The 26472-nt window shown below is 34.2% G+C and overlaps 2 protein-coding genes across 6 annotated transcripts; both read left to right on the top strand.

The window, feature by feature from the left end:
• Window positions 1-901: 901 nt before the first annotated feature.
• LOC125208037 (ribokinase-like) lies at window positions 902-5196 on the top strand. Of its 5 annotated transcripts, none has more exons than XM_048107583.1 (13): window positions 902-1037; window positions 1132-1186; window positions 1325-1414; window positions 1540-1617; window positions 1705-1779; window positions 1956-2008; window positions 2499-2644; window positions 2734-2849; window positions 3550-3673; window positions 3809-3906; window positions 4389-4527; window positions 4772-4839; window positions 4931-5196. In XM_048107583.1, the coding sequence occupies exons 1-13, from the start codon at window positions 955-957 to the stop codon at window positions 5012-5014; spliced, it is 1209 nt and encodes a 402-aa protein (XP_047963540.1). In that variant the 5' UTR covers window positions 902-954; the 3' UTR covers window positions 5015-5196. The 5 variants fall into 5 exon arrangements, with proteins under 5 accessions (XP_047963540.1, XP_047963542.1, XP_047963539.1 ...); XM_048107585.1 differs by having other exon boundaries at window positions 1132-1189; window positions 4787-4839; XM_048107582.1 differs by having other exon boundaries at window positions 1132-1189.
• Window positions 5197-12953: 7757 nt separating this feature from the next.
• Window positions 12954-26119, top strand: LOC125203678 (myosin-6-like). The gene is given in 38 exon segments (XM_048102078.1): window positions 12954-13091; window positions 13325-13468; window positions 13576-13721; window positions 13796-13952; window positions 14068-14126; window positions 14226-14385; window positions 14818-14967; window positions 15068-15204; window positions 15308-15454; window positions 15577-15678; window positions 16931-16988; window positions 17101-17202; window positions 17557-17594; window positions 17683-17809; window positions 17917-18087; window positions 18193-18324; window positions 18409-18518; window positions 18605-18665; window positions 20274-20451; window positions 20546-20751; window positions 20875-20994; window positions 21253-21351; window positions 21448-21660; window positions 21763-21902; window positions 22178-22289; window positions 22370-22414; window positions 22548-22628; window positions 22721-22891; window positions 23465-23608; window positions 23689-23883; window positions 23976-24104; window positions 24182-24252; window positions 24351-24450; window positions 24552-24608; window positions 24717-24773; window positions 24945-25025; window positions 25119-25201; window positions 25650-26119. Coding segments are annotated over 38 exon segments (4536 nt in total). The 3' UTR covers window positions 25765-26119.
• The last annotated feature ends 353 nt before the right edge of the window (window positions 26120-26472 follow it).

Here is a 26472-nt window from a genome sequence, read left to right as displayed (position 1 = left end):
AAATTTGATACTGTGATCTGGGTTTGGTGGGGAGTGATCAATTGCTAATTAATCATTTAATTGTTAACTATAACTAATTTAAGGTCACATGATTTTAAAAAACGGGTGGCCTACAATTTGCCACATGTAATTTTCGTTTTTATTAATTAAATTAAAAAAGATAAAAAGCCAAAAATTAGGATTTTGGATGAAAATGTCAATATAGTGTTTGAAAATATCAACACAATGCTTTGAGAATGTCAACACAAATTTAGGATTGACATTGTATATGTTTTATATTGATATATTATCTTATTATATTGACATTAACATATGTATTTAAAATACGAAAATTCTAGATTTTCTTTTTTTCAAATTTTGACGTCGGAACATATGTATGTAGTATATCATTGGAATCCTTATAAAATTATCTTTAATTTGATACGAAGTACATGTTATATGAATTTAAAGTTTTGGGATTTCTTTTAAAAATTAGTTATAACTAACTTGACATTAATACCCCTATTGATTTTTATTGGAATTAATCCTATAGCCATATTGACGTTTTTTGTTGATCGCATTGACATTTTGTGGTTGATGATTTAGGCCTTTAATTTAAATATCTAATGACTATTATTAAGTTATAGTTAACAATTAAGCATTGAGTTAGCAATATAACCCTCTTCGGGTTTGGTTTGTAAAAAAGATTGGTTGAATACAATATGATTGCAAAATGATTTTGTGTTGAATTACTTATTGGGAATTTGTGATTTGGGATAAGCTTCATTTTTTTAATCCTTATTAAATGTTATTAGCAATATTTTTTTGTGTAGTGTTTATTACTACCAAGCATTTGCAGAATCTTTTTTAATGGATAAAATATGTGAATCTTTCATTTTTGGTCTCACACAAAAGTCATGTACAGTACTCTATATTTTTATAATTTTCCATCCATATCCAGATTAACAACCAACAATGTTGCTGACCTCAACTCAACATGCTCTACTCAAATCCCCATTTTCCTCCCAATCGCCTTCTCCCTCTTCATTTTCTCCCAGGTATTTCATCTCTCTCTCTCTAACATTCTCACCGATACCTAATTTCCACCATTGATGTACGGATTTATTTTCTTTGCCGGCTGTTCAATTGCAGGTTTAGAATGTCTTCCGCAGGGCCAGCGCTGCCTCCTCTCCCCGATAATCGCATTGTTGTAGTTACTTTGTTTGCCTTCTTTTTAGATTTGAACCTGCTTTTCAACTATGATTCATTTATCTATGCTGCATCTCGTGGAGTAGACGATCTTGCAGTATCTATCGCTCATTTGCATATATGTTTGAGTGTGCAGGTAGGTTGTGGATCAGTTACGCTTGATTTTCTGGCTGCAGTGGCTACTTACCCGAAACCTGATGATAAGACTAGAAGCACCAGCTCCAAGGTACTACAATTTACTCAAGTCTATCTGTGATTGATAGTAGTACTATTTTAGTGTCGCAAGTGTTGGTCAACGTATTTCGGAAATTATATTTTGATAAATGCGGGCATGTGCACTTTGGAAAATAGGTCCAAGGAGGTGGAAATGCAGGGAATGCGTTGACGTGTGCATCTCGTTTGGGATTGCAACCTAGGCTCATTTCAAAGGTTCCTTGATTCATGTGTTTGCTCTTCAATTGAACTTGGAGATTAACGTATTATATAAGCAGACTGGATGTGGCATTTTTCAAGTAGGTTGCTGATGATTCTCAAGGTAAAGGGATATTGGAGGAGCTGGAGGCTGATGGGGTTGATTCATCATTTATCGTGGTAAGGTTTTGATTTCATCTCACGATACCTATCAAACTGACCTTTGCTTGCGTTAATCTTACTCTGCTATGTAGAAATTTTCTCAAACTCTAGTTTATAGTGGACAATTAACTAAGTTTGAAGGTTACATATACTCTAACTATACTATACCTTGATGCATCCTGATTTTCCTTCAGGTTTCTGAAGGGGGGAACTCACCGTTCACCTATATCATTGTTGACGATGAAACGTGAGTGTTTCTGCACTGGTCAGCTACTGTATGTTTTATTGGTTCCGCCATTATCTCAGTTTGTGGTTCTTAATGTTTTAGTCCTTATTCAGATGCTATTAGCTGTGAAATTATATGAGAGACCTGTACATCTGAATCATAATTGTTGTGGTAGAGTACCTGGTACATAGATTTAAATTAACGGTTTGTTGAAGAAAAGGGCAAGGGAATGTAGATGCACTTGCCAGTAAAGTTGCTATTACTTTTAATTTGTATTGAACTGTACACTTAATACATGCTTTCAGAGCTAACTTTATGATTATCTGGACATTATCAATCTATTGAACTGAATAGCTGTTCTGTTTCTGACTGATGGAAAAAGTATTACTCATATATTGTAGTACTTAGTACTCTTTTACTGAAAATTAATGATGATGCAATGAACTGTCAAAAGAAGACTTATATGCATAGATATCAGGTGTAACTTGCATTTTTTATGTGCTCCGTTCAGGAAAACTAGAACTTGTATTCACACTCCAGGATATCCTCCCATGATACCTGATGATCTGACAGAATCAAAACTATTAGCAGCAGTGGATGGAGCTAGGCTCGTCTACTTTGATGGAAGATTGCATGATACCGCTTTAGTTATAGGAGGTGATTGCTGCATCCATGCTTTCCTTTTAAAATTGTTTTCTTTCTAAAAATTTGATTTTAAAGGTAAACCTTTCGCATTGGTTTTCCAGAGCAGGCAACTCGCAGAGGTATTCCTATTCTAATTGATGCAGAAAGGAGGAGAGAAGGTTTGGATGATCTATTGAGTTTGTCAAGCTATGCAATCTGTTCCGCAAAATTTCCACAGGTATGTTGTGTTAAATTGTTTTGTTTAAAACAGCCATGTGACTGCATTGGTAAATTGGATAACATTATGCATCAGTAAGGCTGTCTTCTCTTTGTTGATGAAAGCAAGAGCTACCCAATATGTTTTTATTATCACTGTGTACTACAGTAGTTTAACATGTACTACCTCCGTCCACGAAAATTCGTCCCGGTTTGACCGGGCACGGGTTTTAAGAAATGTAATGGAAAGTGAGTTGAAAAAGTTAGTGGATTGTGGGTCCTACTTTTATATATTAGTTTTATAATAAAATGTGAGTAATAAAATGTGAGTAGGAATAAGTTAGTGGAATATGGGGTCCACTGCCAAAAATAGTAAAAGTGAAATGGGACAAATTTTGGGGGACAGACGGAAATGGAAAAGTGGGACGAATTTTCGTGGACGGAGGTAGTAACTTGTTTATCCTCTCAAAAAACATGCAACTTGTTTAGTTCAATATTAATTCATTCTAGGATTTTCAGTAAGATAATAGCTGACATAAGTGCAGATATGCTTGTAATATTAATACACTTAACCCTACAAGAAGTTATTGGTTTTAACCTAACAATATAATACAGTTACCTTAAGCCAGATTTCCATGCCTGGTCGGGAAGCTACAGGGTAATTCATTTTCCAAACTTCACGAGCTCGTAGTTTAGTAATTTTTATGATCTCTGTCTTGCAGTCATGGACAGGTGCTCCATCGGTCACAAGTGCACTTGTTTCCATGCTCATAAAGTTGCCGAATTTGAAATTTGTGGTAGTCACATTGGGTGAAGATGGTTGCATCATGCTGGAGAGATCAAATGGTGACGTATAATCACTTTACTCTCTTTTCTTTTGTTGCTTCTTAGATAGATAGATAGATAGATGATAATGGTAGTTTGATGTCTTTACGTTTGGCTGTTTCTTTTGTATCTCAATTATCACTTCATTCTTTGTAGAAAAGGGTTTAACTGAACCAGTTGATGTGGATGAATTATTAGTTGCTCTGAAGTACAAAAATGATACTAAGACTACCTTGCCTACATGTGTGGCATCGGTGAGTTTCTCTTGCATTAATGCCGTTTCTCTTTTCCATAACTGTTACTTTCAAGCTATTTTCACTACTTTGGTTATTGTTAATTTTTACCTTTGATATTTTGGATAGAGGAGGGACATTATGTCATAGATCGCCATTGTACTTTCGATCCAAATGAAAATCCCTATCTGACATACAATTATGAGCTTTGAGTGGAAATGTTATAATGTAGTGCTCAAGATGTGGTTTGTTATTCAATTCAAGAGAAGTATAAGCCAAAAGCTTTTGCTTCTTCACAAAAAGAAATGTGAAGGTGGCTCTTTCAAAATATCCATCTTGAATCTACTATGGAACATAGAACACTTTTACAAATGGATTTTCATGTCTAGAAGTTCCTGTGGAATGTCCTACATCATTTTACTTAAAATTGAAGATAAAAAAAAGTTATCGAAATTTCCTTTTTCTTTTCTTTTTTTTTTATTTGATTTGATTTTATGTTTTAGAGTGAAGTAAAATTGCATGCAAAGGGAATTGGCACTGTGGGCGGCAGGTTGCTTTTAGGAACAGCTGAGAATATTCCACCATCAGAACTTGTTGATACTACCGGTGCTGGTGACTCTTTTATTGGAGCAATCCTTTATGGTAAGTGAACCTCCTATGACCTATGTCCAGTTTAAATCTCACATTTCTGTAGGAATATGTGCTAGCCAATCTGATGCAATCGTAGCACTTTTGGGTGGTGAATTTTGCTTCCAACATGTCACAGAATGCCTTCATTTTTCAATATTTCCGCAACCCCTTGTACCACAACAAGATCTTGTATTTCTTAAAATTAAATTTTGTGAACTCATAAATCTGGATTGATCCTATATTTACACTATTGTTGGTTTTAACTCCATAGCTCTATGCACCAACATGCCACCGGAAAAGATGTTGCCTTTCGCTTCTCAAGTGGTCAGTTTAACTTTTTTCTATAATGCTTATATAGTTAAACTGAAAATTAATTTAGTAGTTGAGATATGAAGAAAGGTTGTGTGAATTTCAGGCTGGCATTAACTGCAGAGCCTTGGGAGCGAGAACCGGACTTCCACGACGCAGCGACCCTCGCTTGACTTCTTTTTTAGTGTAAAGATCCCAAGTGATGGCCAAAGTAGTTATGTGATAACAACCACGAAAATAAGCCGATGTCGTCAACTTGGTATATTTCTGGTAGTGCTCTTGGCAAGTTTTTTTTGGACGGATATCCTTGTATACCTATTGCAATGCCTGCATTAGATATCATGAATTTAAATACTCCGCAGTTTTTGTTTATTCTGAAGTATAAACATAATCTTATGATTTAGGATCATAATTTCAAAGCAAAGAATTAATTTATGTTACATTTCAAAGGATAATAAATTGTATAATATCCGCATAATGTTAGCTGTGACCCGTATCTAATATGGTCATATCGCATGTTTAGACGTGCAGACTGATGATGCATTATTCTCCGCTTGGTATAATAATAGTACTCCTAGTACTTAATTAGACAAAATCTCGAGTGGAGGCGCACCTAAAATAAGCAATGATCATCTTAGTCGACATTCTGCATTTAAAATAAGTTAAATTGGGCCAAATAGGGTATTGTTGACCTAGTTGATCGAGTTTTTAATTTCTCTGCATGGATATGGAATCTTCACGTACATACGTACATTTAGGTGGTGTTTGGTTTCCAAGATAAAATAGTATCAACATATAATCTAGGATTGAATTGTGAGATTATTTTAATAGAAGAGAGTTTGGCTATGATTAATTATCACATAATTATCCATCTGTGATTGAGTCGTGCGTGTGATTTAATATCATGAATCGAACACACTACATATTTAATCACGAGATACAATCTTGCAAACCAAACAACCATTATGGAAAATTCATGAAATGGACATAAGTGGGAACTCTATTTCTGAAATGGAATATTTTTTTTACTTTGATATTACACATTCTGAAAATATAACGTAAGATTAAGGGCATACCCTCCTTTCTTACTCCATTTTGCAAAAATCACTTTATTTTTTAAAACTATTTTCGGGCAAAAGTTGGAGAAATTCTGACCATTCTTCCAAATTAAGATATCTAGTGTGTTTTGTTGTAACTTCTAGCATTTATTGTTTAAAGTCATATATTTTGTGATGAAAATTATGTTGATAATTGTTTTAGTTAATTAAATTACATATTTTGGGTTATTGTTGCTATAAATAGGAGTGAAATGATAGTTTAGAACTTTAATTAAGAATAAAGATATACATTTTGGTTATACATTGCATTATTGTTGGTGTTTTTGATAGATTTATAGTTAGGGTTTGTGTATTAGTACGTGCTTAATTTTGTTAACATTATTAATATGTGCTCAATTTTGGTGATTAATAGACATGTAAATTGGTAAATAGGTACTAACACGACGCGCAATACCTATTTGTTTTGCAGTTCAAAAGAACCAAACGTGTTATAGTTGGAAGACCATTGGTATCAGGGAGTATTATAATTGGGCATGTGCGCGCGACCGTCCAATGCCGCAAATTGGATGGGAAAATTTTGGGGATACATGACGTATGAAATAGTTTTGGCACATTGAAAGGATGGACTTGAGCGGCGTGTATTATTACTCATCACTGTCTTGATTAAGTGATGGCGGATATATCGATTGAGACTACACAATCTATGATTTAGAGGGCTCATGGGGCTTAAAATAAACAAGTGACCGTCTTAGAACGCTTGATGGACGATACACATGAATCCACAATTAGAGTGGCCGGGAGTTGATGAAATCATTAAGATAGAATTTTTTTTGTTCAAGTGTTCCATTCCAGTTATCATTATCCTTTTGCTACTTAGGTAATGAAAACTCTTTTGTTACTCAAGTGTTTTAATATTAAAAGTCTCAGTTATCCTTTTTCATTTGTCCGCAAAAAATTGTCTCGTTTCACTTATACAATTTTTGGCAAGTAAATTTCATATCCCACTAGCTCATTCTATTTACAAACAAATCCCACTATTTTATTTTATTTTTATCAAATTTCTTTTATAAAGTCAAATAATTTCTTAAATTAAACCTAAGTTGATAAAGAATAAAACATTTATTGTTAGATGGAGGGAGTATTTCGTGAATACCTACACGGAGTTGAAATTGAATCCAATATCACTTGCTAAATAGAGTTTTTGTAATGCCTCAACTTAACCACTTAAATTGGGTATCATATCACCAACTATAAACCCTAAAAATCTTGCGGTTTTAACCTACAATTATAAACTTAAAGCACAAATACGTGACATGAAAATACTCCATAATATAGGGACTATACAATCAAGTTATTGATAATAACTATTGTGCTCGTTGTGAATGCTAGCAATTGTATACAGGTTGTATTGTTAATTTACAAATACGACTAAACCACAACTATTGTGCTTCCTATGAATGTAAGCAATTGCATATAGGTTATATTTGTAATTTAAAAATATATATACATAATAATTTTAATATAATACAGTATCATATAGTACCGTATTTACGTTTTCTATTTAGAAACTTATTGATTAATTATTGGGAAAAGTTAGAGATGAGTTGTGCCCACGTTTTTAAACTCCCTTTCCCTCGTGCCAGCTTATTAAACGTGTCAAATAGGCAAGTACTCCTAAATCCTAATACATTGTTTAAATAATTAAATCAATATGTTAACAGGATCTGTTCCAATTTATATATTTGTAAAACAAATATAGGTAAATAGATCCGTATTTGAAAACTCATCAAAAGATTAATCATATTGTGCTTGTTTGGTTGTCTAGATAAGACTATGAGTTATATGAATTATTTGGCTATTTGGTTGATAAAATAAGGTCAAGTTAGGTCATCAAAGTCTATCTTGACACGCTGAAGCTCGGAGTGAATTAGTTCAAAAAAATGGATTATTTAAAGCCCAAAAGAGTCTTAAAGTTCATCTTAATTAATTGTCTATGCTAATTTAACATGCCTACATTCTATTGTAATTGCGAAGAGTTAACTCAACAGTTGCAAATTGTTATCTAATGCGATATTTAATGGAGACATAAGTGGAACGTTTCAGGTAGGAAATAGCATTTGCTAAATATGCTCTCACAAGAAATATCTTGGAGTTGTTTAGTTCATAGGATATACGATATGACTGATTAAATAATTTAATTTAATTTAACTTAATAACTAACATATTTTATTACTTGACAGGTAATTTGGTTATTTAATTATCGTCCACTCATGATACAAAAATCTCAAAATATTTTTTTTACTACTTTTAGACCCTTCTTAGTACTCCTCTTGTATTATCTACGTTATTATATCTCTTACTTTACACTCTCTTCATTTAATATTTATTAACATTTTTTTAAAACGAGTGCTAAAATGAAACGCCTTTACTACAGTGCGTCAGTGAGTACTATGATTTAATGAAGTAGAGAATGAAATAGTGGTTCCTATTTCCATTTCATCTATATTTGACTGGTAGTATAATGAAATGAAATGGTTATATGATAAAATCAAAGATTGGAGTGTACTATAAATACGAAGAAATCGTCATTTCAGTCCGATCTTCGTTCCATTTATACCTTCATTTCATTTAACCTTATCAAGAAGAAAATTAATGCCCTGTATTATTATATAGGGGTAGATGTAAAATTTTGTTGGTATGAACTTTATTAAGAACATTCGCAGCGCTGCAGCTGCGAAGAGCTCGCCTTTGTGCTCATGCGCTTGTCGGCGGCAAGAGCACACGGGGGAGTAACACCAAACAACTTCTCCTAAAATCTCGTGCCACTTAAGAATGTGGACAACTTGAGTGGGTGGAGGAGTAATTTTTAATGTGATTTTTTATTTTTAGAATTTACATTATTTACTCTTAAATGTTAGTAGGATTTAAATTAGTAAGTTGTACTAATTTTTTTTGGAATTTGTAATGTTATTTTTGGGGTTTTTTAATGAAGTTTTATTATTACAAAAATGTTTTTATTATTCATGTTTTTTAATAAATTTTGTTATACTCAATAATATCTTTAATACACTTCAAAACTAGTAGTACAATATTAATGTAACTTAAAACTTAATTTATGTTATTATAACCTTTTGAATTATTTTTTGGTACTTTCTGTTTCTCATTTTGACATTTTTTCTTCTTTTATCAAACCAATTTATGTTATAATTTTGTACTACTATTTTTCTTTATTTATTTCTTAAATTTAAGTCCCTCTACAACTGTAAGATGGGTATGCATGCCCTACTCATATATGCATTTTTGCTAGATTATGACCAAAATCTGTTTATTTTCTATTTTTGCTTTTCTCTCATAATTCTCCAGTTTATTATCACACATAATAATGAACTGATCCAAAGAATTAATGAAAATATATAATCCAATCCCACTTTATCATAATAATCTTATTTATTCAACCCATTTAACGAAAATCTCCAATTGTATTTATTTGAAACCCAAACAATTTGAGTATAGAAATCACTTGGACGAAACATTATTGGAAACTCTTAAACTCCATGTTAAAATGCATATGAGGTCAAAGTATAAGTATTCCATTATTTAGCAATTTATATACATAAATACATATATAGGCAAAAGGCAATAATACAATAGTATAGATATTATACTGATTGCTTTTACTAGTCACAGATACACATAAATACACACGATATACGAAAATGGACATGATATAAATTCATAAAAAAAAATCTAAGTTTTGAAGATGGACTGGACATGGACATGATGAAAAATAGTTACAAAAACTAATTTTGAAGATGACAAAGCGATTTTTTTTAATTAATAGGTTGATGTTTTAAATCACTTCAAATGTGTGTGAATAGGTGAATAACTAAATATAATTCCATCTAATTAAATTATTAGGTTTTATAACACTAATGATCAGTAGTGCGGCCTAATGCATGAAAAAGATATATACTACTATAAAGAAGTACTAAATTTTTTTCCCTTAAACAAAGCTTAAAACCAATATTTGATGTATTCGATTCTGTGTTCTTTCAATTTATTAACATATTTATTATTTTATGTAAGAAATTTAATACAAGGCAAGGGAAAAAGGTAATTCCAAAATATAAATGGGCATTTTGCAAATATAAATAATGTTTAATGTATTTTGGGCTACAAAAGTATGAGTATCATTTTTTCAGAGCATAACTATCACCTTTATAATCATGAATTATAATTGAATATCATATTCATAGCCCATAGGAGTATTAAATTTTGCGCATTGGTATAGAAAGTCATGCAGATAATTATATATTCAATTTGAGGGGTTGATAACTTGATACTACTTGCACTTGAGTAATCCAACATTACAATTACAGTGATCGCATTAAAAAAATTATGAAATCCACCAAACCCACTATACTTAAAAAATAATACTACTAGAATATAGTACAACGCAATATTTTCGACATATTCAGCTATCAGCATATGATTATCCAAAAAATGTGGGAAAAAACAAATACTGCTCTGGACTATATGTACAAGTATATTTTAAATCAGATTTTGCTAATGTATGAAAAATCTAATTTTAAACCTTGACTTGCTACAGTAGTAAACTATAATTGCAATATTAAAATCTAATTATCAAAGTCGGGATTGCATTTTATCTTTTTTCCAGTAAATTTACAAAATTCTACTATTTGGTACTACTATTGGAAAATAAGATTTTGAGGGAAAAAACCAAATATTTAATTTAGAGGGGTTGATACTATTAGCATTCGTGTAATTAAAAATGACAATCACAATGATCAGATTAGCAAAATATACGAAATCCACCAAACTCACTACGCAAAATAATTGTACAACATAATTAATTTAATGCGTATTTTCAACATATTCATCCTAAAAATGTGGAAAAAACCAAATGTTTAGTTACTTTGGACTACATGTGCAATTAAATGTTAACTCAGATTTTGCTTAATATGGAAAATCTTATTTTAAAGGCTTGACTCGATATATAATTGGTTTATTTTCCTCATTTGCAATATTAAAATCTGATCAACAAAGTAGAATTTCATTTTATCTTTTGACTGATCTACTAGTAAATTTACAAAATTTTATACGATAGGAGACAGAAATGACAGTTTATTGCTTGATTTTGATTATCAAATGCGGACATATGAAATTGAGAAAATAATGTCATAAAACAAACACTGAGGCTAGAAAGATTTGAAATAGAACTAAGCAATAACAAATATATTTTGTAAAATGATAATCTACAATTTTCTGAAGCTGCAACGTTTATTTGTAGTAATTGAAATTGAAAGAATAAGAAATGGAAAAACCAAACTAGTCTTCCAATATTCGTTCTTACAAAATCTGAAATCGAAATTGAAAACGATGAAATTTAAAATGAAAATGACAAGAAGAGGCAAAATTAATTCTAAAAATAGGAATATTCCATTTAGTTGGAAGGGCGTGGGGCGCGTGAGTTCAATTAACCGTAAACAGCGGCAGGGTTGGCCCCACAACAATATAATTAGTTTCCGCGTTTGTCTTAATTGGTATCGTAATAAGGAGGATATAGGAAGGGTATTTACGGAATTATAGACCATTTTAGATAATTAACCTTAGGCAATTAGTAATTCAGTAATTACAGAATTCGATAATTAATAAGCGAATAAAGCAGGAAAAAGACCAAATCCCGAACAACGTGCGATAGAAGAGTAAGACTTTCCTCTGAAAAAGAAAAGGAAAAAAAAAAAAAAAATTCACTTTACGTTTACTTGCACTGCTAATTAAACAAGGGGTTTAATATTGTTTCTATTTATCTCTCTCTTTTGTTGTTTCTTAATACATATTCAAAGCTGAACGCCTCTTTCGATTTTTCCACTTTTCATTTGAAAAATCGGAGCGGTGACTAAACAAAGCTCATTTTGCTGTCAGATCTTAGTTTTTTCCCCATTTATATTTTTTGGCTGGCATATGTGAATGAATTGAAGAGCTTGTGCAAAATAATTTGTTGGAGAGAGTTTGTAGATTGAAGTGATTTGGTGTTAGATTCTGCATTCTCTTAAGTTGGAATTGCAGAGGTGTGTTTGATCTGATTTTGTCAAGTGTTGTTCATTTCTTTATTGATATTTGGCTGAGGATTGGCTGCGCTGATCGAGGTGGAACTGGAGTTTCTGATCTGGTTGAAGTTGTTGCAGCACAATGGTAATGAATTAGTAATATCTTTTTTTTATTTCTGATTTGTTGGGTTGTTGTTGAAGGGGTTGTGCCGAGTTTTTTGGAAAAAACGTTATTTGTTATCGATAACTTGAATTGATCTGTTTTTATTGAATTTATCATTTTGTTTCCTTCTGTGTCTGATTTTCCCGTTAATGACTTGGCTAGTTGACCGAATGCAAGGGATGATTTGCTGTTCCTGCGTAGAATGCTAGTTTGTTTGCCATCTTATTGCTGTATTTGCGTTTTGATTATAATTTATGAAATCAATGTGTACATTTGAATCTTTTGAGGATTTCCAAGTGAAGATGGAATGGATGTGTTTGATCCCCACTCATTCCTTTTCCATTGAAAATTTCTAATTTATCTTATCTTTTGGACTTATGGTTGCTAACCTCAATTCAAGGTATGGGAATGTTTCATTCATTTGATACCACGTCGTTTTGTAAAACTGTAAATTGACTTGTCAACTGTTCAATGCCTGGCATCCACATTAAACTGAAGAAAAAAAATGCAATTTTCTCCAACATGTGGTTGGCTACAAAGGAAGGTATCCATTTGAGAGCAAGATGTTTATGCTGCATGCAGCTTGTAACCTTGATTTTCACGAGTCTGGAACAGGCGATTTGAAATTGAATATGGGCTTCATGGTTTATAGTATTTGTGTTGCAGCGAGTCCTAAAACATAAATTAATGAGTCTGGTAACAGGTTTTTAGAATAAAATATGGACTTTCATAGTTTGATGTGAGTTTCAACTGTATAGAAGCGTTCTAAATGAGTGAAAGGGATTCTGTTAAATTGCGTGTCATGTCAGAATCATTCTAAAGGCTGAATGCTGTTCAATGCTGTAGGTTGCTTCAACTGCTACAGGAGTGGGCTCTCTTGTCTGGGTGGAGGATCCTAATGAAGCCTGGATCGATGGAGAAGTTGTTGCAGTCAATGGTGAAGACATCACAGTCCTTTGTACATCAGGGAATACGGTCAGTCATCATTAGTTTTTTGTCATCTAAAAATGTTAGTCTCTGGAAGAAGATTTTTAGTTCCCATTGCTTGCCCTTTTTCGTTTAGTTTGAAGAAACATTGTTCTTGTTTATATTGCTTTTCATGCAGTAAAACAAACTAACTCGTCTCTTTTCTTTTATAACACTTCATATTTCTCGATCCACTAATTTAATGATTTATATAAAAATGTACTTGTTGACTTTTTCTGCAGGTTGTTGTTAGGTCTTCTAATGTCTATCCCAAAGATGCTGATTCTCCATCTTGTGGGGTGGATGATATGACAAAGTTAGCATATTTGCATGAACCTGGAGTTCTACAGAATTTAAAATCTAGATATGACATCAACGAGATATATGTGAGTTCAGTGTTTATTTGTTCATCATATGATAGATCTTTGCACCATAGTTGTATCTTTGGTAAAGCTTGCCCAGTATAATTGAAACCAATTTTCTCACTCTTCAGACATACACTGGCAGTATATTGATTGCTGTTAATCCATTTCAAAGATTGCCTCATCTCTATGATAGTCATATGATGGAACAATATAAAGGAGCGGCCTTCGGTGAGCTGAGTCCACATCCATTCGCTGTTGCAGATGCTGCTTACAGGTGTGCAGTGCTTTGATTGATGCCAGCTTGTCCATTGATGTATCTCATTATTGACAAGACCAATTTACGAACAGGCTTATGATAAATGATGGAAAGAGTCAAGCAATTTTGGTTAGCGGTGAGAGTGGGGCAGGTAAAACAGAAAGCACAAAGTTGCTTATGCGATACCTTGCTTACATGGGAGGACGATCTGCGGGAGAAGGAAGGTCAGTAGAGCAACAAGTTCTTGAGGTAATAACTGCTTCATCATGTTAGATGCACCAATAATGGTTGTAATGATCCTGGTTTTGGTGTCTGAGCACATGACCTCATCATTGTTGCATATATTTGGTGATTTTTCTTGCAGTCAAATCCTGTTCTTGAGGCTTTTGGTAATGCAAAGACAGTGAGAAATAATAATTCAAGGTACTGATATTCTTTTGGTCTCTATTTTGTTCAATATGTAACTTTTATTTTATGCATCATTGCAACTAATCACTTATGCACCCATGATGCAAATTGTAGTCGTTTCGGTAAGTTTGTCGAACTTCAGTTTGATCAAAGAGGTAGAATCTCTGGTGCTGCTGTCAGAACATATTTGCTTGAAAGATCTCGTGTTTGTCAATTGTCTGATCCTGAGAGAAACTATCACTGTTTCTATATGCTGTGTGCTGCACCACAAGAGGTAATTGGACCATTATGGTTGTTGTTACGTCCCCTTGCCATATTTCATGATTTTGTACTAAAATGTAAAGCTTGATGATCTTGTTTATATTACTCCTTCCATCCCTTTAATAATGTCACAGTTTGACCGGGCACGGGTTTTAAGAAATGTAATGGAAAGTGAGTTTAAAAAGTTGGTAGGATGTGGTCCTACTTTTAAAGTAGTTTTATAATAAAATTTGAGTGGGAATAAGTTAGTGGAATGTGGGGTCCATTACCAAAAATGGTAAAAAGTGAAATGTGACAAATTTTTGTGGGACGGACGGAAATGGAAAAATGTGACAAAATTTCAGGGACGGAGGGATTAATAGTTACCCAACCAATCTTCTATTGATGTTCGCTTGGAGCTCAATGTTTTTGATGATTAGATCCCATTTGCTTCCAACATTCTCAGGAAGTTCAAAAGTACAAGTTGGGAAACCCAAGAACATTTCATTATTTGAACCAGACAAATTGCTTTGAGCTTGATGGAGTTGATGATGCCAAAGAATATATAGCAACAAGGAAAGCAATGGATACTGTGGGAATCAGTGTTCAGGAACAGGTATTAATTAACCTGAGTGTTTTAAGATGTCATACTATTTATTTAATATGTGCTATATTTGACTCTGCTCTTTCGTTCTTCTCTTAAATTAATGCTACAGGATGCCATATTTCGAGTCATTGCTGCAATTCTCCACCTTGGGAACATTGAATTTGCTAAGGGAAGAGAAATTGACTCATCCACACCTAAAGATGAAAAGTCTTGGTTTCATTTAAGAACATCTGCTGAACTTTTCATGTAATTCGCCTTCTTCAAGCCTTTAACTGACAGGACGAGTTGTCACTTCGGTTTTTATTTTTCATCCGGGATTTTCTTCTTTTAAGCAAGCAGCATTTTGTAGGTGTGATGCGAAAGCTTTGGAGGACTCGCTTTGCAAGAAAGTTATTACGACTCGTGATGAGTCCATAATTACGGATGTGGATCCAAAGACTGCTGCTTCTAGGAGAGATGCTTTGGCCAAAGTTGTCTACTCAAGGCTGTTTGACTGGTAAGTGTCACCTCTGTTTTTAAAGAGACGAGCATCAATAAGAAACCTTAAACGGATGGGGCTTGTCCTTCTTACTCAGATTTGTTGCAGTGATACTTACTATCTTTTACCGTTATCTGCAGGCTTGTTGACACCATTAATGTTTCAATCGGCCAAGATAAAAATTCAAAGTATTTAATAGGGGTGCTGGATATTTATGGATTTGAGAGTTTCAAGACTAACAGGTGCTTAACTGGTACGCTGTGTCTTCATTGTTGACCTGGTGTGATCCATTTCGTCAGTTTAACTGAGATGTACCCACTAGCCAAAAGTAGCATAGTTTTAGTTGATTACCGACCAGTCCCTGTCTTTCTCATTAGTCACTAGGGTGGTACTGTGGTGGGTGTCAGAAAGAAAGTTACTCAGGGTTTATTGCCTCTAAAATTTTGGCGTTGTGCTTTCATTTTAGCCTTTATTCATACTATTTGATACTTCCAGTAAGTGTATGTGTTTGTTTTTGCTTTTTGTGTGGAAAGGAACAGTCTTGATTGACAATGTTTACTGGGTTAGAAACAAGAATTTGTCAGACCTTTTCTATCATGTATATGTGGGCCTCATTGTAACTTCGTGGATGTAAATAAAGAATATGGTGTTAATGGTGGGTCCAATTAGAGTGATGATATATGTTTGAGCTTTGATGATACAGGGTTTATATAGGTTTTTGGGGGTCCAAAAATTCAAGAGGGTATTTCAAGTGAGAGTGGATTGAGACAACTAGGAGTATTTTAAGCGAGATTGTGTCTTGTCCTTTGTTTCTACATTTTTTCAACTGAATGATCAACATCTTAGATACCACACAGCGCACACACAACTGGAGGCCAAGGCAGTCTTACGTACTGTATATCCTATCTTTTGTTATTTTGTAGCTTCTTTATATTAAGTCATAGTTTCTCCTGAAAATTTAGAACCCATAATGGTATCCCTCTGTTGCTTACATAATATAAATCCATGATAATAAATGCTGCTCCACAAATATGTACCTGAATATTGGTTCCTCTCCTTATGCTAGTGGTGTGCCATACATAATGCTCATGGCAAATCATTTAAGAGCTATTTGGTTTCTTGATTTTACTGTAACAAAAGAAACTGTTGAATTTGGAGATTAGGGATGGTTGGGGGATTAGGATGCGGATTTGTGGTTCATATTAGGTTTCTGATTCTCTTATTATATTATGTGATGATGATGGTTTCATAGTATGTCCTGGTCAGTAGGTTGTTTAGTGAGGGGTTTACTTGTGTATTTTCTGGAGGCTTTACCATTTTGGATAGGGTAGTCCAGAAGACCACTATATGTTAATTGGACGATGCCTAGTCTTGACTATCGAACCTTTTAAATAGTTGCTCTTAAATGCAGTGTTTCTTTGACCAACAATGTGATTAAGTACAACTTTTTTCTCTGTATCTTTATCTTAAATATATACTTTTTTACCTCCTCAGCTTCGAACAATTTTGCATAAACTTGACTAATGAGAAGCTTCAGCAGCACTTTAACCAGGTAGCTAATTTTTCCTTTTTCCTTTTTTTTTTGTTTTTTTTTTGTTTTTTTTTTCTGTGCTTATTGATAGTTTTACTCTTGACATATTTATCTGTTGTACCTTACTTTTCAGCATGTTTTCAAAATGGAGCAAGAAGAGTATACAAGAGAAGAAATAAATTGGAGCTATATTGAGTTCATTGACAATCAAGATATTTTAGATATGATTGAGAAGGTTGAGTTTATTTTGCTACAACTAAATATACAGTTTTTGTTCCGAGATGTTCATTTACTTGCTTATAAGCTGTTGCATTTATTCATCTATTCTTTGTTGTGGTTTTCTCCAGGTAAATTGCTAAATGCTAACTATGTTTTTGTTAATAAGGACGTGCCGTCAGTTAGGAAGATGTTTTATATTTTGAAAGAAAGTAAAATTATTTCACATGACACATGTTTGAAAATTTCTAAAATAGTTTATGTTTATGGATTTTAGATAGAAATTTTGATATTATTGATGCCAACTCTGCTCTATAGTCAACTCACATAAACTTGTTCCCTAATATGCATGGATATTCTTTGAATTTTGCAGAAGAGGGGTGGCATTATTGCACTTCTTGATCAAGCCTGGTAACTTTATATCTTATAGGGACTCTTTTAAATATTCATTGACCTGTTACTGCAGATAATAATAATTCCTTCTTTGTCTGTCTTGCAGCATGCTGCCTCGTTCAACTCATGAAACATTTGCTGAAAGTCTGTACCGGGAGTTTAAGAGCCATAAACGCTTCAGCAAGCCCAAGTTAGCTCGTTCAGATTTTACCATTTGCCATTACGCTGGTGATGTGAGTTTCAACTATGTGTTCCTAAGCATTTTACGTGAAAATGTGTGCGGATTCACTGAGCAAGACTCTGCTGAAGTTCTGGTTTACAAGAAAGTTTTTTTTGTCAGGTAACCTATCAAACTGAGTTGTTTCTGGACAAAAACAAGGATTATGTAATTGGGGAGCATCAGGCGCTCCTGAATGCTTCTGAATGTTCCTTTGTTTCGGGCCTGTTCCCAGTATCAGATGAGGAGTCCTCTAAACAGTCAAAATTCTCTTCTATTGGCTCAAGATTTAAGGTATCAAATTGCTTTATTTATTTATTTAATTTCCATTTTTGAGTCTCATCCTTTTTGTATGTTACATAAAGATGCTAAGTTTTCTTCTGTTGATTCTTCTCGCAGCAACAATTACAATCTCTTCTTGAAACTTTGAGTTCAACTGAACCTCATTATATTCGTTGTGTGAAGCCAAACAACCTTCTTAAGCCTGCGATATTTGAGAATCATAATGTCCTGCAACAACTGCGATGTGGGGTAATACTTGTTTTAATTCTATGTGTTGGTTTCTTGGTTTGTGCAAACTTGGTTTTATATATGAATAGTTGCCTCTCAAACCAGGGTGTTATGGAAGCAATTAGGATCAGCTGTGCTGGGTATCCTACTAAACGACTATTCGGTGAATTTGTACATCGCTTTGGCATCCTCGCACCCGAAGTCTTAAAAGGAAGGTATTATAGGTGTTTCCATGATTTTACCTTTCCCCCCATCATAGTCATGGATGTTGGCCTTTTCACTTGCATTTTATTTATGATAGTTCTGGTGAGGCGGCTGCTTGCAAGAAACTTCTGGAGAAAGTAGGACTTGATGGATATCAGGTACTGAACCATTTCTCCGATAGAGGGTTTTCAGTTCCTCAGTTATAAACTATTTGGGTTAAAGTTTTCCACTTTTCTGCTTATGGCATACTACCTCCGTCCACAAAAAGTAGTCTTAGTTGTGGACGGCACGAGTTTTAATACAAAATTGGTAAAGTAAGAGAGAGATAGAGAAAAAAACTGGTTGAAGTGTTGTTATAGGGAAATAGGACTCACCTTATTAGAGAGAAAAAACTTACTAAAAATAAATAGTGACTAATTTTGGTGGGAGACCCAAAATGAAAAATATGACTATTTTTCGTGGGCGGAGGTAGTATGTTAGTATTTCTCTGGATCTTGGTTTACTTGTACTCACTAAAATTCCCTTCATCTGATGAAAATAAGTTTGATATACAAAAAATATTTTATCTGAAAGATTTTGCCATTTCACCTAGCTGCTCATAGGATCAAATATGGAATGAGAAATTCAGTACAAGAGTGATTATTAGTAGCATTGTTGATTTATTATAACCCGTATATGCATTTGTTCCATATTAAAGTTGAAAAAGATGTGAAGACATGTAAAGCAGTTAGGCATTTTGATTGTGTTCATGTTTGATAGTATTAGGTTTACTGTATAACTTGGTGGTTTTAGCTAGAAGGTGAGATTTTTTGTGGATTCTATTGAAGCCGCAAAATTAGTTTTTCATACTTCCTTTTGACTTCAGCTTGCCCTGTTCGTGACACACTGTATATGAGACTTTAGGATCAATATGCTTTTCTCACATCAGAGAAGAAAATCGTAAAAGAGAATAATATTGAATAACACGTTTCTGTGTACAGTACAAGTATTGAAGCCGCAAAATTAGTTTTTCATACTTCCTTTTGACTTCAGCTTGCCCTGTTCGTGACACACTGTATATGAGACTTTAGGATCAATATGCTTTTCTCACATCAGAGAAGAAAATCGTAAAAGAGAATAATATTGAATAACACGTTTCTGTGTACAGTACAAGTACAAAGACTCTGTGCATAGACGGAGTAGAAACTAGACTTCAATTTAATTCTACAGATAAAATTCTACCTATCATACACAGCCATCTAAATAAGTAGAGAAATATAGAAAGTGACGTAAAAATAATTATCTCCTGCTAAAACAATATTCTTGATGCTGCACTCAAGTTCGCTGCTTGTATTTTGATGCCCATTGCTGCATCTGTGACTAAGCCTCCTTCCTCAGCATCACCTTAAACAAGTACATGTACAATAATTTGTTATATTGGAGTATGCGCTATCCATGAATACATGTCTTTTTTAGTTGATTGAACTGTGTCATATGGAAATATCTGTGACTTTTCATGCACACCTCTGTTTTTCAGTGTGCATCCAATTTGATTTATAATAGATGTGTATATCTTGTTCTAATTCTTCAGTTTTTAAGTTGATCTACCATAAAAATGTGCCATTTGGACTTCAACAGGTCTCATTCTTGTATGCCCATTTCCGGTTTTTAGGATGCATGATAAATACCCCTTGCATATACAATTGCTTTTATTCATGTTTAACATAAATTACAGTATAATTCTTAATGTGGATTGCAACCATCTCTAATTCAGTTTGCTTTTGCAGATTGGTAAAACAAAAGTGTTTTTGAGGGCTGGGCAGATGGCCGAGCTGGATGCTCGGAGGACTGAGGTGTTGGGAAGATCAGCAAGCATAATCCAGCGGAGAGTCCGTTCTTATATGGCTCGTAAGAGCTTCATATTAATTCGTCGGTCTGCAACACTTATGCAATCTGTATGCAGAGGTAGCCTTTAGTTTTTGGTTTCTGACCTGACACAATTATAACAAACCGCAATATTTAAGATCTTACATGTGAAATCCTATATTTCTTACCCCAGGAGAACTTACAAGGCATGTTTATGAAAGCATGCGTAGAGAAGTTGCTTCTCTTAAGATACAGAAATATTTGAGGATGCATCTTGCGAGCAAAGCATTCCGAGAAATATGCTCTTCTGCCCTTTGCATTCAGACTGGAATGCGTGCAATGGCTGCTCGTAATGAACTCCGCTATAGATGTGAGACGAGAGCTGCTATTGTGATCCAGGTATCTTAACTCATGACATATCACCTGAGATATAGTTGTTATATCATTTTTGGTTTGTTTGGGCAAAGGAATTTTCATTTTCATTCCACATCTGGATTTGATGGATGACATTAATGATTGCAGAGTCATAGCCGCAAGTTATTAGCTCGTTTAGAATATACAAAGCTGAAAAAAGCTGCAATCACCACACAGTGTGCATGGAGGTCAAAGGTTGCTCGTGGAGAACTGCGTAAACTGAAGATGGTAATCACCCCCCCCCCCTACCAAAAAATTAACATAAATCTATAATAAAAATGAAAAAAGTTAATTAAACCAATGGGGGGAACTTGCTTCTCCCTAGTCTATTGAAATATGCCATGTGTAGATTTGTTCTCTTATAATTGTGACAGTGATAACCGAAAAGACCACAATAACCATAATTGTCGTGTTGGATTGTAATCCCCATGTATGCGACTGTATTTTTATTAGATGTTACACTTCATAATCAATTCTTGTATTCAGGCTGCACGAGAAACTGGTGCTCTGCAAGCTGCCAAGAACAAATTAGAGAAGCAAGTTGAAGAATTGACTTGGAGATTGCAACTAGAGAAACGAATGAGAGTATGTTATATATTTGAAGACATCTTTTCTTTTCTTCCTTTGAAAATTTGAGGTCAACCTATTTTATGATTTTTTTCACATGCATTCTTTCCATAGACTGACCTAGAAGAGGCAAAAATAAAAGAGAACACAAAACTGCAAACAGCTCTGAAAGAGCTTCAGCTACAGTTCAAAGAAACAAAAGACATGCTGTTGAAGGAAAAGGAAGTTTCAAAAAGGGCTGCTGAGCAAGTACCTGTAATTCAGGAGATTCCGGTGATAGATCATGAAATGATGGATAAACTCAGTGCTGAAAATGAAAAACTTAAGGTAAGCTGGTCTAAATGTTTGTGCTTGCACTGTTCAGTCATAACTCATAAGTAATGAATGATGCGGTGATGCCACTTTTTATGGTTGCATCTTCTCATGCAGGCCCTGGTTAGCTCTCTGGAATCCAAAATAGTTGAAACAGAGAAGAAATATGAAGAGACAAATAAACTTAGTGAGGAGAGGTTGAAGCAAGCCATGGACGCAGAATCATTGATAGTGAAGTTGAAGACTAATATGCATACGTTAGTATTTTTTAAATGTCTTTTCAAGGTTATATTTGTGTCAAAATTAGATATTCTTTGCGTTAGGCTTCTTTTCTTTTGAAGCAAAGCCATGTACTCATATTTGCATGCATATTGTTCTGAAATTATATTTTTAACTGTCTTTTCAAGGTTATATTTGTGTGAAAATTAGATATTCCTTGTGTCAGGCTTCTATTCTTTTGGAGCAAAGCCATGTGCTCATATTTGCATACATAAATTTGTTGCAAAATTAATTTTTTCTTTATGCGGTGCAGTCTTCAGGAGAAGATCTCTGACATGGAAACTGAGAACAAAATTCTTCGGCAGCAAACCTTGTTGACCGCTTCTAAAGGAGTGGCAGGACCTCCATCAGAGTTTGGTAACAAGGTGGGTTAATTGTTTGGGTTAATTGACTTTCTGTTATGCGCATGCTTGATCTCAGACTATTTCCTTAAACTTATGTGCAGGTATTGCAAAATGGGCACCATGCTAGCGACACAATCAGAGCCAATGTACTGTTCCTTTTTTCCCCTGGAAAATAATATGGAATTTGATTGAGCATGAACTCACCCTGCATCTATCTTTTTTGCTATTTACTTTATCTTGAATGTGATATCTTTACTGGCCACTGCATAATTGACACAGGATTTACCACAATCCCCAGCAAAAGCTTATGAAACCCCTGACAGCAAACCAAGGAGACCGCCATCTGACCGTCAACAGCCTGTGTGTTTTGCTATAATTTTGAGATGTTCTTCATAAATCATACATTATAAGTTGTTATCTACAGATTTTAATAATTGCAAATTTTGATACAGGAGGATGTTGATACTCTCATGGAATGCGTGGTAAAAGATGTGGGATTCAGTCAAGGAAAACCTGTTGCTGCTTTCACAATATACAAGTCTCTTTTACACTGGAGATCATTTGAAGCAGAGCGAACCAGTGTGTTTGATCGTCTCATTCAGATGATTGGTTCAGCTATTGAGGTAAGTGGTCTTGTGTTCAGTGATATATTAATTGGGATGGGGGATGATCATTTTGCTTGAATGTGTAGTCAAAATTGTCTAATACGCTCCTACACAATTGGGTGTTATTTGCAATAAAGTTTTAATGTTCATTCTATGATAGAGGTAACTTTTGGTTTAATACTATTATTAGTATTATCTTTCTTTTAGTCAAGTTGAGGGGTGTGGATGGCATATCTGTTTTGTAGAACAATAAAATATAGCTATATGTGGAGAAGTATATAGACATAGTAGAGAAGAGTTTTAGGTGTGTATTTCATTACTCAACATAGGCCACATATATATATATATATATATATATATATATATTTATATATTATATAGTACAAGAGACTCAGCTAGACTATGTCACACAACCAATGTGGAATACTCGTATTCTATAACATATTTAATTGTACATGCAGTCATGCCTTATTCAGGACAAATCTGTCTAGGTTCACAAATATTTTGGAGAATTTAACTGAAATAGTTTGTTCTAGTTTCATTAGCTACTTTTGAAGAGTTGTGAAATCATTGAGCATGAACTGACTGCAGGATCAAGAGAGCAATGATCATATGGCTTACTGGTTGTCAAACACCTCTAATTTGCTGTTCTTACTCCAAAAAAGTCTAAAACCTGCTGGTGCAGCTGCTGCAACTCCTGTCAAGCCGACCTCCCTGTTTGGGAGGATGGCCATGGTATTCATTTTCTTTTTGATTTTCCATATGAGTGATGGTACTATTGGATGACTTGAATAATATAAATACTTTGTTTACAGGGTTTCCGTTCTTCACCTTCAACGGTCAGCCTTGCTGCTGCTGCAGCAGCACTGGATACAGTGCGCCAAGTTGAAGCCAAGTATCCTGCCCTCCTTTTCAAGCAGCAGCTCACTGCATATGTTGAGAAGATATATGGAATTATTCGAGACAACTTGAAGAAGGAGTTAAATTCACTGCTTGCTTTATGCATTCAGGTATATTTAGACCATCGAATAATATGTGAGCTTTACTTGAAAGTTGATAGCACAGAATATGAAGTGTTTTGTTGTTCTCTCTTTTTACTCAGGCTCCAAGAACCTATAAAGGAAATGTGCTAAGATCTGGGCGATCCTTTGGCAAAGATTCTCAAACAAATCACTGGCAGGGGATTATCGATTGCCTTAACTCCCTTTTGACCATACTGAAAGAAAATTTTGTATGTCTGCAATTGTGCTGAAGTTTGATGCTGATTTTTGCAAGATTTATTATGCTTATATTTATTCACCATTTCAGGTTCCTCCTGTTCTCATCCAGAAGATATATGCTCAAGCATTTACGTCTATAAATGTATCACTGTTTCACAGGTGATTATGGAGTCTTTTATTATGTATGAAACCTTGTATACTTCTATTGGGTTTATGAATCACTAATGACTAATCACGTCCAAATATATTACTTGTAGCCTTCTATTACGCCGTGAGTGCTGCACATTCAGCAATGGGGAGTATGTCAAATCTGGATTGGCAGAGCTGGAGTTGTGGTGCTGCCAAGCAAAAGAAGAGGTACTCCCACATAGGTGTGAAATTAATAGTCGTTCAGTTTTCAAGGCTAAAACTGACTATCTGTTATTCTTCTACCTTGTTGAAATGTTCCTGGTTCTCAGTATGCTGGTTCGGCTTGGGATGAACTGAAACACATAAGACAAGCTGTTGGGTTCCTGGTAAGTTCATTTCTGTTGAAGTATGCTTTCTGTTAGGTCTATTAATCTTTTAATGTACACTTTTGGAGCTCGCGCTTATCCAACCTTCTGTTTTGGTCCTACCTGTAGGTTATACATCAGAAGTACAGAATATCTTATGATGAAATCACCAATGATTTGTGTCCTGTAAGTCATCGACCTCTGCATCTGATTCAGCACAAAAGAAAAGGAACAAACAAAATGAACTAATAATTGAATTGGTTACAAGAGAATTCATCAGAGAATTGTGTTATAAATTAATATGATATAGGAAATATCATCAATATTATCTCACATCGAATGTCATTGGCATCTCAGATTTTGAATGTACAGCAGCTCCACAGAATATGTACATTATACTGGGACGACAACTATAATACTCGTAGTGTGTCCCCTGAAGTAAGTCAATTTTCATTGTCTTCTACATTCCCCTATCATCTTGCTGGCATTCTAATTAGAGTGAATCTGTGTTTTTTTTTACTTCAATTACAGGTTATAACCAGTATGAAGGTGCTAATGACAGAGGAGTCGAGCACTTCAGGTGGCAGTTCATTCCTGTTGGATGACAGTTCCAGGTAACTTCTGTTTTTCTTAAATAATTAGCTTGATATAAGGACCGTGTGTTTCTAGAAGTCCAACCATAGGAAGGCAATTACTTATTACTACTAATTTGTCTTTTACTGTAGGTGTAATTGATTAACTTTTAATTATTTGCCTCTATTCCTAAGGTTTTTCAGCATAACCCATTATTTCTGGTAGAGGATTATTGTCTGTACATAGATAGGACTTTAAATTGAATCTGGTACTGGTCATCCAGATTCTACAAGGAAAATATGAGTCTTGTTATAAATTCTCTGTATTGTTAAAAGTAGAAGTAAAAGCATATTTGTAGTTGCTGTTAATTGATTGATGATGCAATTAATTTTTCGTTATGTTTTGAAATAAAGTTGTTATGCTGCATGTGGTTAACTGGTTTTGCCCTGCTGTGCTAATTAACCCACATGGCTATGTATGTAAATGCAGCATCCCGTTCTCGGTGGACGATCTTTCCAACTCCATCGACATAAAGGATTTCTTAGATGTGAACCCAGCACCAGAACTTCTTGAGCATCATGCCTTCCAATTTTTACACAACTGAGGCAGTGGTGGAACCAAGATGACGGGGGGTTGGACATCACATAATGTAAATTCGTCCGAACCTGTTCAATTTTTGTTTCTATAAATCACAAAAAATTATTCTTTATATGTTGTTTTTTAGTTTGTTCAAAGTTTCTCCGCAGTTGGGGTCGCAGGGAAATTCATTCAATGTGCAAAAATGCCTTGTATTTTTTGTATGGTTTTTGTCCAGCCAAATTGGCAGCATTCTTTTTTTTAGATTAGTAATATATTACCCTTTTCGAGGTGGTTGAGGATTACCACGCTACATTTCCATATAATGTAAGCCGTTGATGTCATACAAATATAGTGAAAAAGAATGTTTATAGGTTGTTGTATCTCAGTTTTATTCTCCGATTGCATTTCATTCATATTCTTTGTATCCTTCAACAAGAAAACTATTGTAAATTAATCACAGGCATTGATGAGGAGAAATAATCACTCTGGAACCAGAAAGTTGGACTTTAAAACATTATTCTACACAATAATCAATCAAGTTAAATACAACACTAATAATTCAATCTATCAATTTTATTTATCTCTGTCCTTTCCCTTACTTCAGTTGCTTCTATATCTCTGTCCTTTTTCTTTGAAGTTAAGTGCAAAAAATGAGATTAGTTTGTTGTTGAGGCTGATATATAATTACTTCGAAAATTGGAGCAGTTGGTTCACATGAATTTCATTTAAATTC

This window comes from Salvia hispanica, chromosome 2 (assembly GCF_023119035.1).
Source record: "Salvia hispanica cultivar TCC Black 2014 chromosome 2, UniMelb_Shisp_WGS_1.0, whole genome shotgun sequence".
In the NCBI taxonomy this organism is placed as follows: domain Eukaryota; kingdom Viridiplantae; phylum Streptophyta; class Magnoliopsida; order Lamiales; family Lamiaceae; genus Salvia; species Salvia hispanica.
This window is presented reverse-complemented; position numbering and strand designations above follow the sequence as displayed.